The 16,726-nt window shown below is 37.0% G+C and overlaps 1 protein-coding gene and 1 non-coding gene across 2 annotated transcripts in view; one reads left to right on the top strand and one right to left on the bottom strand.

The window, feature by feature from the left end:
- Positions 1-16,726, top strand: part of LOC6561963 (tyrosine-protein kinase Btk29A) — a 47,371-nt gene that overhangs the window by 3,324 nt on the left and 27,321 nt on the right. Inside the window, exons 3-5 of the mRNA XM_032736420.1 lie at positions 12,505-12,600; positions 12,685-12,886; positions 13,612-13,758. Of these exons, the coding sequence (XP_032592311.1) occupies positions 12,505-12,600; positions 12,685-12,886; positions 13,612-13,758 (445 nt within the window). The remainder of the gene's footprint in view (positions 1-12,504; positions 12,601-12,684; positions 12,887-13,611; positions 13,759-16,726) is intronic.
- Trnak-uuu lies at positions 3,774-3,846 on the bottom strand. Its single transcript has one exon. It is a non-coding gene; the product is annotated as a tRNA-Lys (tRNA).

The following is a 16,726-nucleotide window of genomic DNA, read 5'->3' on the forward strand; positions in this document are numbered from 1 at the left end:
ACAATTTGAAACAGGCTCTTAAAAAATAAAAGAATCGAATAAAAATATGTTTCCTAAATGAGCACTAATTTGCTACGAAGTTCAAGAAAATATTACTTATACAATTAAAGATTATGAATATGATCAAAGATCACGAATAGTCCAAATGCTTGGATTTAGTTATTTACTTTATTATCAGAAAATGTCATTCTGTGCAGTTCGATAATGTCTTTCTCTCGTAAACATTATGATTGATTTGTTTTGTGCTCTCCCGAATATTGTTATTTGCTATTTTTAACTGATAAGCTGATAAACTTTTAACAAACGGGTCAGGTGATAATAACAGTTGTCGCCGGAATCGAACAGAATTACTCACTGTCTATTTTTTAAAATTAAGGTATATTATTATAAAAGATTAATTTTCAGTTTGGTTTTTTCTTTTCATATGTAGTACAAGCAACTCTATCAATAGCTTTTCTTAATAATCGAAATATTTTGATGAAAAAAATGAAATGAATTATCTAAAAACGTCACAAATAATATACTCTGATTATTTGTGAACAAAAAATAAATAATTAAATCATAATAATAATAAAATATTTGAGGCAATAATTGTATATTAATAACTACAAATTGTTATCCTAATTAATCTCTTATCTGTTGAAACGAGACATTTCGAAATAAACGAAAAGTTGTTATTTGTTAGATTTTATCGCTATATAAAATCGGAATATTTTAATATAATTCTCTTATTTGCTAGATTTAACAGGGTATTTATTTATCGCTTGCAAATGTCAGCTGCTGCTTGGCTGACTAATTGTGGCCGCTTTTGACCAATTACACATGCATGTGTGTATGTATTTTACTTGTACACATTACATATCAATTGTTGTAGCTTTGGCTTTGACTGGTTTTCCAACAAAAGGGGCCAAGCCCTTCAATATGTAAAGGCACTTGTAACCGATTATGAATCATAATCAAAAAGGTAGCTGAGCAGTCAAAAAAAAAAAAACTTGTTGGCCACCTTGATTCTCTCTTTCTCTTTTCTATCTCTTTCTCTTTCTGTCGCAACTTTGCTCTCTACATACATGATTCGCCTATTAACGTTATAATTTTTGTATGATTCACCACAGTCACAATCCCAGCAGATGCACTCAACTCGCTTTGTGGTGGGTCCACCATCCATGACTCGAATGCTCAATGAGACTGCTACATCTAATGAACCCACCTGTCTGTCTATCCGTCTGTCTGTCTGTCTGCCTATTCACTTCATTTCCACCCGCCCACCCATCAGTCCCCCCTTTTCATGCTTCGTTATGGGCCTTCTGAAATAATCTTTACCCATCGTCAGGCTACCTGTCTGCTGCCCCACCCTTATCCCTGTTTCTTTTTTGCACCTTTGTCTGCCGGGAAACGCGTCGAAGCGTTGAGTTATTGCATATTTTGCCGTAAACTTAAGAACTACTTGTGGCAAAAAGGAAGACTTCTCCTCAATCCCGCCGAGAGTAGTTTGCAAACAGCCGCCTCCACAGCTGCAGCAAGTGTCCAACTCATAAACAAACGTTTAATTAGAGTTAAGTTAAAATAAGTAGTAATAGCTTGAAAATCACTCTTCTATTGAAATCGGATAAACTGAACATAACTTGTGAGACTTAGCCTCTTTTTATACCCTAAACTGATTGAATATTGGTAAAAACGGCATCATGAATTTATGCACGATTATGTGACAGACAATAAAAGAGAGAGAGAGAGAGGGAGAGAGAGAGAGAGAATTAATTGCAATTGCAATTAGTAATTCAATGGTAATTCACCTTATTACTCAGAAGGTATTTTTCTTATCTTCGCATTTATTAGGATTGTCAACTTAGGGCAAGCCCTTCTAATTTTTGCAAATCGATTTCTTATGTTTAGAAATTATTTCTAAAAAGATGAATTTCTACAATTCAAGTCGATTTTTTTTCTGAGTGCAATAAAAGCAACAATTTCAAATATATATCTTCATAATCGAAGATGGCTTGATATGTTCAAGATAAGTTCTGCCAGTCGAACATGCTCGACTAAAGATAAGTTTATATTTTATTGGCTTCAATCGTCTCAGCTATTTCCGCTGCTGTTTTTTGTTTCCTTCTTTTTTTTTTTTGGTCGACGTTAATTTGAGGCTCACGCGCGCGATCTGAACCGTTCCAAATAATTGGAATTCGAAGCCGGTTAGCAAACAAACAACGGCAACAGACACCGTCTCAGGCTCGGTTTCAGTCTTGGATGTTCCAAAACTTGTCTACTTTCGTATTCGTTTAATGTTATCACGGATGATGATGGTCAACACAAAAAAAAAAATAAATAAACAAATAAATAAACCGCAGAGCTGCGTGTTGGCCAAAAAGCTATGAGCTCGTTTTCAGCCCATTTACCTTTACTCTCTCTCCCTCTCTCTCTCTCTCTCTCTTTCTCTCTCTAAATGTGTGTGTGTGTGTGTGTGCTGGAGTGTGTGATGATTGATCTTATCGCGACTCGTTGCTTGTGAGTCATCTTAAAATACAACAACAACAGCAGCAGCAATAGGCATATAAAACATGACAAGAACAACATCTTCTTCAGCAGCGAAGCTGTTTTTATTATTTCTTTGTACTTTATGGTCCGGACTGGGGCTTAAGTTCATAACTCAATGTGGCTGCCTCATATTTAGTGCGGCATAAGCTGACGTGCCACAATACGATGCGATGACTGTGGGTCGCATTGGCCCACCGCAAAGGCCGTTCATTTATATTGTACCTTGGCATAAATTAATCAATTTGCGGCAGAAATATATATTCTAACTAATTATTCTATTAATATATAAATCATTTATCAATAGTTGGGAAATTGCTCCATATGCTTAAGTCATTTATGCAAAATCCAGCGAGTTTTCAAGCAACAAAACATTTTTCAAATATTTCTTAAATGGTTTAATAAATTTAAATAAGTTGCTCACAAGCTGTCATTTTTTTAAACTATGCTAAATTTGAATTCTTATATTAACAAAAAAAAACAATTGCAATCCGAAAATATTTCAATAAATGTTGCATTTTTTCACCACTGTACAATTGACATCCATTTCGTTGTGAAAAAAATTTCCTGATAAACTGCGATAACTGTAAACACGTAAAAAAAAAGGAAAAAAAAAGAAACACAGACCCAGACTCAGATGATAAATCGTCGCCAAACTTGCCTTGACTAATTTTCTGAGTGCATGGAAAATAAATACAAATTTCACCAAATCAAAATTCCAATGAAGCTGTCGCACGACAGGCTTATCGAATAAATTGCAACTTCTAGGGGGGAATGGCGGGAGGCGCTGGTCGTGGTGGGTTGGAGTGGAGTGAATGATTCAATCGCTTTGGCATCCGCCTCACATCCGGTTGGCATTACAGTTTTCAGTCTACAAGAGGCCCAACAAGTTGCAACACACACACACACTTTTTTAGGGGGCGTTGCGCACTCATCGGTCAGGAATTGCGAAGGCTACGTTTCTTCTGCATGGGACACGGACATGGACGGACATACATTAATATATCGCTGTATATGGGATATGGGCTTTTGCGCATCTTGTTTTTTTTAGGTGTATGGTGCTCTACTGGTCGGCAGCGGGTGCCGCCCTTTTCCTGTGCTAATTGCATGCAGATTCTTTTTTCTTGGATTTTATTAATGAAATTTTGCGCCGCCAGCAGTTTCCCACACGCACCAAAATTCTAAAATATACGAATAAATATTTTGAAATAAAACTGGAAGAGAAAATTTAAAAAAAAAGTTTGGCTCGCCCGAGCAGGGACTTGAACCCTGGACCCTTGGATTAAAAGTCCAATGCTCTACCGACTGAGCTACCCGGGCACTTGCATGCTGAGGCGCTGTGGCTGACTAACAAGTAAGCGAAAAGAGCGCACTTTGCTCTCGCTGAGCGTCACTGCGTGTGTGAGTGTGTGTTTGTGTGCGACTGTTTTTGTTGCTATCTTTCTCTAACGCACATCACAAATGCCATATGCAGGCCGGCCAAAAATAGACCAAGCAAAGTTTTCTGTTGTTGTTGTTGTTTTGTATTCCCCTTATTTTTATGATTGCGAGTATTTTGCTATATTTATTGCATGCAACATTTCTAATCAGAAATAAGCAATAAGAATATATTTGCTGACAGAGCAATCGCGTGCGATATATTAGTCTTTGTTGACTGCAAAATTTATCGCATGCGATATTTTTAATTAGAAATGGTCATAAAATATGCTATAATTTTTATTATTTTTTCGCATTCAATTTTTTTCTTCTGCTGACGCTGCTGTGTTCATATATATAAATATATATTTAGCTTAATATTCACACCATATTTATTACGTACAATTCCAAATAAGCAAACGAAATTTCGTAATTTTAATGAAAACAGTTTTTCGTTTATTATTTATCAAGGCGAATAACATTTAATTTTACATTTGCAATTACATTGTTGTAAATTCCACGAAATTGCTTGTTTTTAATGCCGTTGAATGGAACTCCGCTGCGTGGGGGGCATTTATCAAAACATAAAAATATACACACAAATTGTTCTTGTTCTTGCTGTTGTTGTTGTTGTTGTTGCTGCTGGTGTTCTTCTTCTTGTTTCTCGCCGATGTGCAATGAGGCAAGTATTTAAACAGCTAAGCAAGCTGAACCTATATATATATATATCTAAAAATTCCAGTGCGTAGGGGTTTTTTTCCATTTTATTCCACAGCTGTCAAGATACGTCTATTCCTCTCTCCCTTTTCCTTTTGGCCTGCGACTCACTCTCTCGCTCTCTCTCTCTCTCTCTCACTCTCTTGCCGGCTGTAATTATGTGAGGGTTTTAAGTTTTTGTTTTTTTTTTTTTGGTCATTTCTTATGCAGGTTTGCCTTTTGACCTTTGCGCATTTATAATCTAACTGTGTTCCCTCATCTCTTGCCCCTTCCACGTTCTATTCAAATCATTTACCTTTCAATTATGCGCTTTTCATCCTCTATTGCTCCTCCTCCTACTCCTGCCTCTCTCTCTCTCTCTTTCCGTCTCTGTCTATTTGTGACTCTTTGTCATTTTCCCGGCCTTACACAAGTTTTCCATATGTTTGTTTAATACGTTTTAAGCGCTTTTTAAGCGATCAAGTCACGATTTTCATATTTATATACGACAGCATATGTGTTTGGTTTTTGGGGGAGGGTGGGGAATTGTCTTACAGCACACCTTTTTTAGCTGATTGATCAGCTGTGTGTGTGTGTGTGTGTGTGTGTTGGAGTTTGTCTCTGATGTTATCTGTGCCGCGCATCTCTAACTTCGATTTTCTGTATTTTTTCTCATTATTATTTTGAAAATACTCTTACGGCTGGGTATACTCGAATTTTCATCACAGTTCATCACAGAAAACCCGGAATCCAAATTGAACACTTTTTTAATAATCATAATGACCAATGAAAAATAATCCATATCTATTCAAGTAAACAAATGTGTTGATCACATTTTAGCTTTTCTATGTTCATAATCACATTCTAAATTACTTTCTTTCACTTTCACATATGGTAAGGGTATTTAAGCATCGTTAATGATCAACTTAACTTTTGATTTTTGGTTTTCTTGTCTATCTGCGGTTTCAATAAATTTAATTATTGGGATTGTGAATATAGCTTTTCTTAAGTTTTTTTTTATTTTTATTGTATATATATATTTTTTTTTATTTTGTTTAGAGGCGTTGCTTATCGTTAATTTGATCGGCGACGCGCGCTTTTTGTTTTCCCAGACTCTAGAAAATCATGATAATGATGATGATGATGATGTTGATAGATCATTACTTGATGATCGTTAGGCAAACATGCATCCACAAAAAAAAAAACAAAATTCCATCGAAATCGTACAGTTCATGCTTCGTCGGCCTTTCCCAGGACGCCAGTGGGGCCTCAAATTATAGCGTAGGCTTTCAACAAAGATACAGATACAGATACAGATACGGATACAGAAACATATATATAATGCAAATTTTTGAGCAGAGTCTCGGCAAAGGAAGTCATCAAGCGGACTTCATAGAAACATATATATATATATATATATATATATAGAGAGAGAGATACAGACAGGAAGAAGCACAGACAAAATATATGTACAAAACAGAAGTGGACATGACTCAGCACGACGCATTTAAAAGATACTTTCGAAACGTTTTCAAGCAGCCAAATTAATTACATTGAGCAAACAACAGATCAGCCAAGCATGTCCTTTGATGTGAGAACCCAGACCAGCCAAAAACACACACTCAACAAACACAACTCTAAACTCAAATTATGCATATGAGAAAATGTTTTTCCACTTGCATTTTCATTGAAAATATTATGCATCTAATTTTGTTTGTTGGTTTCATTGGATGCATTTCAACACATGTGGGAAATTAATTAGTAAGAATGACTTCGCTCAAAATGTTGGACTAGCAAATGCCCTGTAATAAAATCAATTGTAGTTCTTTCAGTTTATCCAAAATTGACAATTATTGATAATCGATTCTTTGTTTATAACCATTGTTTTTGTTTTATAATGTTTAGATAATCAATTTATGTTTTTAATTTATTCAATTTATTTTTTATTTAATTAAAACCATTGTAAATAAATTCTGAATGCTGACCATTCTGTTCAAAAAATACCACAACTCACAGGCTAATCCATATCCTGGCTCATGTCCTTTTCCATGGCCATAGCCTGGGGCATAATCTAACCCATAACCTAACACATAAGACTATAGACTAAACCACAGCCTAACTCTTAAGCTAGCTCACACTTTAACCCATATCCTGACTCATACCCTTATCCATAGCCGAACGCAGACCCTTTCCCATACCGAGGCTCATACCCTTACCCATAGGCTGTGGCACAACCCCAACGATTTTTCATTGAGCCGTGAAATTGAAAAACCATTAAATACTAATTTTCGAAACGAGCATGTTGCACTTTCGGCTTGCTTGTATCTGAGGCACATACTTCACTCGGACTTCAAGTTCGTTAGTTGTTGTTGTTGTTTTTTTATTTTTTTATTATTACAGTTATAATTTATATGAGACAATTTTTCAAGCAAACTGCTGCCCCCACGCTGCATGTGGTCAGACAGACAGCAAAGACACCCAGGGGCGTATTATCAATCATTGGAGACGTCGTTCCCAATTCTTAAGTTTTCTCCGTTCCATTGTCATTCGCGTGGATCAATCGGGAATAGGGAGAGTAGTAGGGAGTAGGGCATCGGGTATATTTGAGGGTATGGTCGTCAAATTCGTTACGCAGCTCAAAGTCGAATGTTATTTGAACATGCAACACTTGGAAACACACACACAAAACACAACAAAACACAACATGCAACAGCGCCGTTTGTGTTTCCATTAATCAACATTGAAAGGTTGCACTTTGAGCTGCGGTTCCTTCTTGAATTGTTTGATTTGCCTGAATTGCCTCATTAGTTGCACTGTTTTGTCGTGGGCGGTTGCCGCCTCCCGCTACAAGTTCCCAAAACGAGACCTTCTCCAGCCCAATGAAATTCACTTTTCTCAAACATCAAAATGTCTCATTGAATTATTATAGAACTTATCAGACCGTGAACTCTTTCAACTTCTTCGTAAGTAGTCACTTTGATTTGAAAGCTTCTGATTTCATTAATTGCATAATAATGTAAAATAATAAAGCATTTTTAGGCTGGTTTACCGAGCTTTTAAATTTATTCAGGAATTCAGGGAGCAAAATATAGTATTTTTGTATAATAATCATTGATTAGTTTATCCTAGATTATCCAAGTTTTAGAATACAGAATAGTTCTTAATTCGCCACACACTTTCTCAAATTTCTTCAATTTGGAAATTCCATTATAATTTTCTCAACTTTTCCGTTTCGCTTTCTCATTTCTTCCGCACATTTCCACGCGTCCTTTTCTTACTCTCTCAATTTGAAATGCAATTTTCACTTAATCTCTGCGCTATTCTTGAGCATTTCTCAGAGGACACATTTAGCTGAAGCATTTGTTGTCGCTGTGTTTGCTTTGACAGTTGTTCTTTCAATTATGCACAGGTGTTCCTAAGTCTCTCCCTATTTCCTTACCAACAAGGGCTTTGCTCTCGGTCCCGTTTCGTGTTTCCTTTGACATATTGTGTTACTTTCCATTTTTTTGCGCTGCGTTTCTATTTTTTGAAGTGCCGCGCAAATCGCAGCGCAAATTTTAAGTATACAATAACAAGACCAACAAAAAAACGAATAAATTGCTCAGACTTCATTTCAATTCTTTCAACTTTGGTGCAAGAATTTAATTCGATATTTTTGCTCAGTCGCCAGTTTTTTGACCCACACTGAGAAAAATGATGTACTCTCGAATAGCACATATTAAATTAAGCATTTTAATCGTTGGGAATCAAAATGAGAAGAAAGAGGACAACAACAAACTGTTTATATGGTTCTTCCTTCTGGAACAAGATCTAAAGATTTCAAATTTTGGAATAAAAGTTCTTTTCTGCTCAATTTATTTCATCCTATCGATAACTTTTCCTCGTATCGATACAAATCGATTGCCATAAATAATGTGAAACGTTAAAAGGGGTATCTTCTAGTCGAAAGAGCTCGACTAGAGCATTCTTACTGCTGGCTATCTGACAAACGCTTTCAACAGCACTATTTCATTCACCCTGCGGCAAAGTTCCCATTAGTCTTGATTCAACACTTATTTTGTTTGCTCTCAACTATTTCCAACACCAAAGTTTACTCTTGGCCATCTCTCTCTCTCTCTCTCTCTCTCTCTCTCTCTCTCTCTCTCGCTCGTTCTATGTCTGTCTCTGTCTCTCTTAAAGCCCTGAAGCAATGCCAATGTCTGTTTGAATGTCCAACTGCATTTAACGCCAAATTTGATTAATGTTGCATTAATTGACTTTCACTTTTTTGGTGTTTTTTTTGTTGGTCAGCTTTTCGGATTTTGGTTTCGAGTGTCGATCGTTAAGTCGAGAAGGTCTTCAGCTTAGTTAACTACCTTAACCCCCTTTCTGTTTGTCCCCTCGCGTCCCCCTCTCTCTTTCTCTCTCTCTCTCTACCCATCTCTTCATCTCTTTTGCTTAATTGGAGTCTTATTTAAACATGCAAATCAGGAGCAGCTGTATTTTATACATACATGTACATGTATGTATATATGCCTTTTGGGGGCAACCCACTCGTTTTGCCACATGTCGCGTTTTGCCAATATGCTGTTTCACACACACACGCACACACACACGCACACACACATCAGCACACCATAAAATAAACACATTTATGCAATGCAAGCGCAAAGTTCACTCAACTTTCGCGGAAAGTTTTTCTATCGTTTTGAATTCTCAACTCACCACTTGGCCATAAATTTTCATTCGTATTCGCATCTTTCATTTCCATTTCAATTGCTAGTTGTTGCCCGGAAAATGTGCCACAAATTGTGACAGCAGCTGTGAAAAGGAAGCGTCAGAAAAAGGCTTTGAGACAATGTTGCCCGACTGAATGTTAAAACTTCACGACCTGTCCGGTCGGATAGCCGCCGGTTGTTGCCGTGTTCTAATTGTGACTCTTATTCCTTTTTCCTTTTTGCCTTTAGTCTACTTTGCGTTGCTTGTGTGTTTCTGCCACGCCCACTCATTCTATTTGCAATACACTCGTTGAATTTACATGGAAATATTAAATGCAAAATAGTCCAACATTTGTTGCATGGATTGGGGAAAACCCAATGAAGCCATTTGGCTCATCGACGCATAAGGTATAAATATCGATATAAATATAAAACTTGGAATGGCTCCGTCTTTTTGCTGCAGATACGTTGCAGACGGTTGCAATGCTCAGTTTATTTTTGTTTTGATACATTTTATTACTGTGGCAATATTTCTAACGCCTTCGTATCTTTGCTAAGCACAATTTATAAGCTATTTACCAAGGATACTTGTTTCCCAAGTTGTAGTATGGCTCATTCCCTGAAAACCCAAAAAAAAACATCGTATATCATTGTATATTTGTATCAATAACCTACGCTTCGAAGAGCAACTCATATTATAAAATGCATTCTGTTTAAAATACGAACTTCAGGTGCCATATCACTGGCAGTGCCTTCGCCTTTCGTTATTTTTGAATGTATTTCTCTAATAGTGCCACAATCACTTAGCTTTAATGTCCGATATTTGTTGGCAAGTAGAACTACATAATTTTCGTTGTAAAAGTAATGAGAAAATTGGAATCGTTGCCTTTGTAAAACACTTTCTTGAAATACTCTACATATTTCGGCTCTGTTTATAAAATTATTAAAGTAGTACAACTTTTAGATACATATCTTATCATCATCAACTGCTTATTATCATTATCATGCTACATAATTATTACAAATAGCGGCCACTTCCGCTCATTTAATATTTTTCTCAAATTAGCACCAATTGAAATCTTTCTTTTCTCTTCAAGTGCGTTTCAATTTCAAATGTGGCTTTCAACAGAATTTTTTTGTGCTACTTGAACAAATTCCTACTTCAATTCGTTCACATTTCTTCTATATATATACTTATATATATATGTAAATTTTTTTTTTCTTCAATTTTATTATGTGTGTTGCTGGTTTTGTTTACTTTGGCTTCGCTTATCAGCTCGCGAGACGTTGAAAAAAAGCTCAGAGGAAGTAAAATTTCTTGTTATTTTTTTCTTTGCTTATCGTCTACCCTCCCACTGACCCCAATTGTTTTATTTGCCTCTGCATCTGGGCCGTTTTTTGCCTCTTCTTTTTCACTTTAGAGTCTAAAGTGTTTCGTTGGTTTTTGTTTGGATTTTTTGTATTTTTCTTAGTTGAAATCGCTGCTTGTTTATTTGAGGTCTTTATGTCAACTTCGCTGCTGACTACTTGCTGCTTCAGTTTTTTCCTACACTCTGTAAAAAAAATGGATTTTAGCTTTTGGTTTAAAAAAAAAACTTTGGTCTGGCTGAGCGACTAGAAACTTGGAAAAATATTAACATTTTATTGATTGCAAATTGATAAAATGAACTCGTTCTCGAGTCTCATGGAATTTCAAATGTCGTTTACCGCTAATGCCTTTTATAAAGGTCTAAAAAGACTATATATATTTATCAAAGTATTTATCTTAAAGTTACAGTTCCAATTTCACTTACCTCCTAATCAAAAAGCATCGATTTTGTTTCTGCTCTTTTCTATATCTGTTTTTTTACTGGTGAAGAGAGTATTGTGTCGTCGACCCAATTTTTGTTTTGTTTTTGATGTTTTTTTTTAATATTTTTAAACAGTTGCGGTAAAAATATTAATAGAGTTCACATATGTTTTAGAAAATGTTTAAAAAAAAATACTTAAAATATAGTTAAGAAAATTTAGAATAAATTGGTATTGAAACACACAACACAAAAAAAAAAACCACTCAAATTTACTAAAATTTATATTTATTTTTATTAAATTATTATTTAAATTAATCATAAAATGAGTCATATTCTTATGAAATGCCTCGAAAAGCAGCACTACTATTATTTTGACCACAACTGTATGTTTCGCTGGTGATAAGGCTCAGCGCGCCGGGCGTTGTGCTTATCTCTACGGGTTTTCACTTTGCGACGCCACGCTGCATATGTTCTTCATCCTCCCCCCTCCCCACCCCCTCTGCACACCCACACATACCCCTACTTATCAAGCTAGCCAAAAAAAAAAACCAAAAACGTGTAAAACAAAGACAGGAAAAACTTCTTAGGACTTCCCATTCGCCAGTTGTTTTTTTTTTAAGCCTCTGTTCAAGTCAATTAGGCCAATTATGTTGACTTAATTGCGCTTGCAGCACAATTGAGGCAGCAACAGCCTTCCCTACCCTTGTCCTTCCCCCCTTCCGCCAGCAAATACGGCACACGTGCAAAAATTAACCCTCGCCGTTGTCGCAACAAAGGAGCAAGGCAGCCAGCACGTCACTTCAGAGCCGCCAAGTGGAATGCCACGCCAAAAAATCAAAAAAAAAAAATCCCCGCAACAAAAAAAAAGAAGGAAGAAGCTGGCAAAGCTGAATTTTTGCCAACACATTATTAAAACCAGTTGCATATATTGTAGGGTGTGTGCTTTGTTAATGTTTTTTTTTTCTTTTTTCTTTTTGTTCGTACTTTTTAAATCGATTAAATCTCAAGCACAACGGTATTTAGAATACTCGTTGACTTGACGGAAAAGCAAGAACTTTTCGTATTTCGAGTAAAAATTGTATTACGAAATTGAAATATAGTTGATAGTTCTTTTCTTCTTCTTTGACCATAATCTCAACATGGATTTCAATCTAGAAATGTGTTTATAATTTTTAAATGCAATATTAATCTTGATTAAGAAGCACAATTTGTTAAAAATATTCGTTTAGTTTTGGGGTAAAATATAAAATTGCGGATGTAAAAGCAATTAAAAATAATTATATCAAATGCAAAAAAATAATGAAAATCCTCTGGCAAAATCTGTAGTTCAGCTAATCTTATCCTCTTCTTTTTCCCATTTTTTTTTCTTTGTTTTTTAGCGACGACGTGAACGGGGTCGAATTAATTTGAAAGACGTTCGCCTCGTGGAGGAGGCAACGGTTAGCGGAGAGGGTGGCGATCCCTTTGCGCCGGATGTAAGTGCCACATAATCTGAATTAGATTTGGCCGATATTGATATTGATGTTGATTAACATGAACATTTACAATTACTTGCACAGGGTTATCCATTTCAAGTGGGCTACTGCGAGACGCCGTCGACAAGCGTCGCACAACAACAACAACAACAACAGCAACAAAAAGAGCAAACTGCTAACGGGAGTGAGGGGCAACTGGTTTTTAGAGCGGTGCCTCAATACACGCTCTACGTGATAGCCAACAGCGAGAAGGAGCGCACCGAGTGGATACACGCCATACGACAAGGTAACCATCTATCTACATCTCCATCTGCAACTTCATCTCCAGTCGCAAAGTATGAATGATGACCCCAAAAAATCAGTTAAATACAGTCAACAGCACACACGACTGTACCTTACTCTGTTGATCGTTCCAAAAATAATTTGTGATACTCTTAAATAAATAAATACAACTCTAAAATGTAGAATTAAATTCTCAACTCCCAGCAATTCAAATTCTACAGAGTATCACTGATGCTCGTTGGATTTTTGTCCAGCAGTTTGCCGAGCGAATTCTCTCTGGCATCTGCCTCTAGGTGCTTACACTGATCTGGCAATGTTGCCAGTGTGTGTAAATCCACAATTTGATGGCTATCAATTAAGCCATTCCAAAAAGTAAGACTAACTTCAAGTTTGCGGAAAGTAAGAGTGGCAAACAAATATGCCAAACAGATGTTAAAGTTTTGAGTATATAGATGCGATAGCATTGATAAGAAAACCCAATCAACTCATTCTCCCACAGCCGGAACAGAGTATACAGAAAAAAAGGTGCAGATGCTGCAGCTGTGCCAATCGTTTGAACACGATAAGAGCTGAAGTTGGAGTTGGAGTTGGAGTCTCTGCATCAGGGCCAGCTTAATGCTTAACCCAAATCAGCACAGTTTGCTAGAGTCCAATTTATTTATTTATTTATAATACGATTTTTAACTCTTTCACACTCTCTATCTGTCTCTCTCTCTCTCTCTGTTGCAGTCTGTGAAGACAGCAATACGCCCAAATCGTATCGCTATCATCCGGGTCTCTGGTCTGGCAAGAAGTGGAGCTGCTGCAAGGGTTCAACAAGGAGCACATTTGGATGCCGAGCCGCCATCCACTGGCGTGAGGCCAATAACAATCCAAGTAAGCAAAAACCAACCAACCACATTTTGCAAACATGGCGTCAGTCTTTAGCATAGAGTCCTCCTCCTGCTCCAAATCTGTTTGGGGGTCGATCCGACGACCAGCTGCTACATTCCATTGTTTGCCGCTCTCTCCCTCGCCCCATCCATTATAGACCCGGTGCCTATTTATAGGGCGGCAGATAGGCCCAGGCAACCATGTGGAATATGTTCTTGTCTACTCTGAAATGATTCTGGGGGTTGCACATTTTTCATTTGGTTAAGGTGCTAAAAAAGGCATTTCAATTTTGTCACCAAATGTGTAACGCTCAATGTGAGCATATTTTGATAAAAAATAAAAATATTTATTTACCCAGTTGCTGTGCCAGAAAAGTTAACATTATTTGATATACCAGATTGGAAAAAAAGATTCAATTTATTTTTATCAATGGATCTCTTTATAATTACACAGAGTCATAGAAATTCATTTTTATTCTTGTTAAAAAAACTATCTTGACATTCTGTATAATATTATATAGTACCCGATAGCAAATCGGAATCCCCAGATTCTTTGGGTTTTAAGCAGAAATTAAATTCAAATTCAGATTATGATATTTATTACGATTTGAGAATTGTATTGCAATATCGGCTTACATTATTTTAGGCCGTTTGAAAAAATACTTTTTTGAACAAAGAATTTTTTTATATGTTTTAAAATTTTCTCGTTGCAAACTTAGAATTAAGATTATTATTATTATTTAAGATCATCTTGATATTCTTAGGGTATTGGATCATCGACAAGAAATACAATAACGGTTCTTGTTTGTTGTTGAACTCGCATTGTTTTGTTGTGCTTCGCTTTGGCATTGCAACATGTGGCGATAAACTGTGGCAGGCATTCGTCGTGGCTTTGGAAATGGACGTAGGCCAATGGGGCTGCTGTGGAGTGTGGCGGGGCGCGTTTTGGAGCAAAGGCTGACGATGGGGCTGGGTCTGGGTCTGGTGTCGGATAATGTGCTCCGATTTTAATTTCATGCTTGAAGCTTTCACCTTTGGCGAGCAAGCGAGCGAGCGAGTCATTCATTAGACATGGCTGAGCCTAATGGAGATATCAGCAGCAGCAGCAGCAGCAGCAACAGCAACTAGAAGCAACTTCTCCTTAGCTACACTTGGAGAAATTGAGAAATTCTAGATACCAGAAAAAACGCACTATTTTCGCCCGAATAACCTGATTAATTAATTGTTTTATTCTTCATTCCACCAGTCCCTCAGCTTTGAAACTATCTTAAATTTTGATTTGACTTTATAAACTATCTAAAATGTTTGTATATACGAAATCCTTTCTTTTCGTTGATTTGTTTTTTTCTTTCTCTCTGTGTATTGACTGTGGATTGTTGTTGTGCACGAGACCGACTGCATCCGATTGCAACTGGCTGAATTGTTGTTGCCACAGCTATTCTTGACTTTTCACACATGTTTGCCATTCGCAGCGCTTTTCACCATTCCCCGGCTTGTCGCTGCCTTGCACAATTTGACACATTGTGCATTGCTCCGCACACCTCCCAGGCACTGCCCCGCCCTGCCGTTGCCGCCGCCGTTCCCCGCCAGTGACAACTGGCTACCCATTTGAGCTGTTAATGAGAGTGTATCTGCAAGATGCGCAAATACTTTTGCCAACGCGTGTGTGGCCGGAACAAACAAAACAGTCTCAGTTCTTCTCAGTTTGGTTTGAGTTTGTCTAATGCATTTGGCCAACTGGCAATCAACTTGGCAGTCTGGCTGTCGACTATTTACCAATTCCAAGTAGTGGCTCATAAACTTAACTTATCTTTTAGGATAGAGAGAGAGAGAGAGAGAGAGAGAAAGAAAGAGAGAGAGAGAGAGAGAGAGAGAAAGAAAGAAAGAAAGAGAGAGAGAGAGAGAGAGAAAGAGAGAGAGAGAGAGCAATAGAGAGAGAGAGCATCTGATATGCAAGTGAGTCTTTCTATGTTTAGTTAGTTATTATCGCGTCTTTTCGATTGCAAATCTTAACTTTATTTACTAGATATTTTCAAAGTCCACCAATCGAATTCGTTGCTTGAAATTTATAATTTCTTTTTGAAAGGGAATGGGTTTATTTTTTAATAATATAATCTGCCCAAATTGTTGAGAGATGACACTTTTGAAGTCTGCTGATATACATAATTTATCCCATCTTCTGCCTCTTAATCTATGCAGACACCTTTAATATTATTATCATCGCGTCTTTAAGATTGCATCTTTATTTTCTAGATATTTTAAAAGTCCATAATAATAATTTCTTTTTGAAAATGAATTCTTTTTTAACAATATAATGTGCCCAAATTGTTGAGATATGTCATTTCTGAAGGCTGCTAAGATACACTACTTATCCCGTCTTCCTCCTTATATTCTATGCTCATTGTCAACTTATCTTTCAATCTATGCAGACACCTTTAATATGAATGCACATTCTACTCATTATCAGCCCTTTCATCGATTTTAAAATCGCATTAAACACATACCCATTGTATGAATGTCACATTTGTTGTGTCTACTGCTCGTTTCTCGCTTCTCTATTCAGGAGTCCTGCTGCACTGCGAGATAAGAACTTTTCCCATCAGCTCAACCAATTACTTGGACTGCTTGTCAGCTCAGCTGATTTCGATCTCATCCGATTAAAATGCAGCCAAACGGAACAACTGCCCGCATTGTCTCGCTCGCATTGAGTGAGGGACTACCCTTAATACAAAACCGGGAGGGGGAAGATTGGGGAAGATTGTGAACTTCACTTTAGGTTGCCGTTAAGTCTGCCATATTTTTTGGCAAGTCATTATTGCTGTTGAGATCTCCTTTGTGTGTGTTGCGAAATCAGGTCGCCCTCTCAGCTGTGTGCCATTTATCAGCCGCATTTAGGATGAATTCTCTCTTTTTTTTTGGGGCTCCTGTTGTCAGTTGCCGTTACAATAAATTAGCCTGTCAATGAATGCAAT

Source organism: Drosophila grimshawi, unplaced genomic scaffold, assembly GCF_018153295.1.
Source record: "Drosophila grimshawi isolate 15287-2541.00 unplaced genomic scaffold, ASM1815329v1 contig_1377, whole genome shotgun sequence".
Classification (NCBI taxonomy): domain Eukaryota; kingdom Metazoa; phylum Arthropoda; class Insecta; order Diptera; family Drosophilidae; genus Drosophila; species Drosophila grimshawi.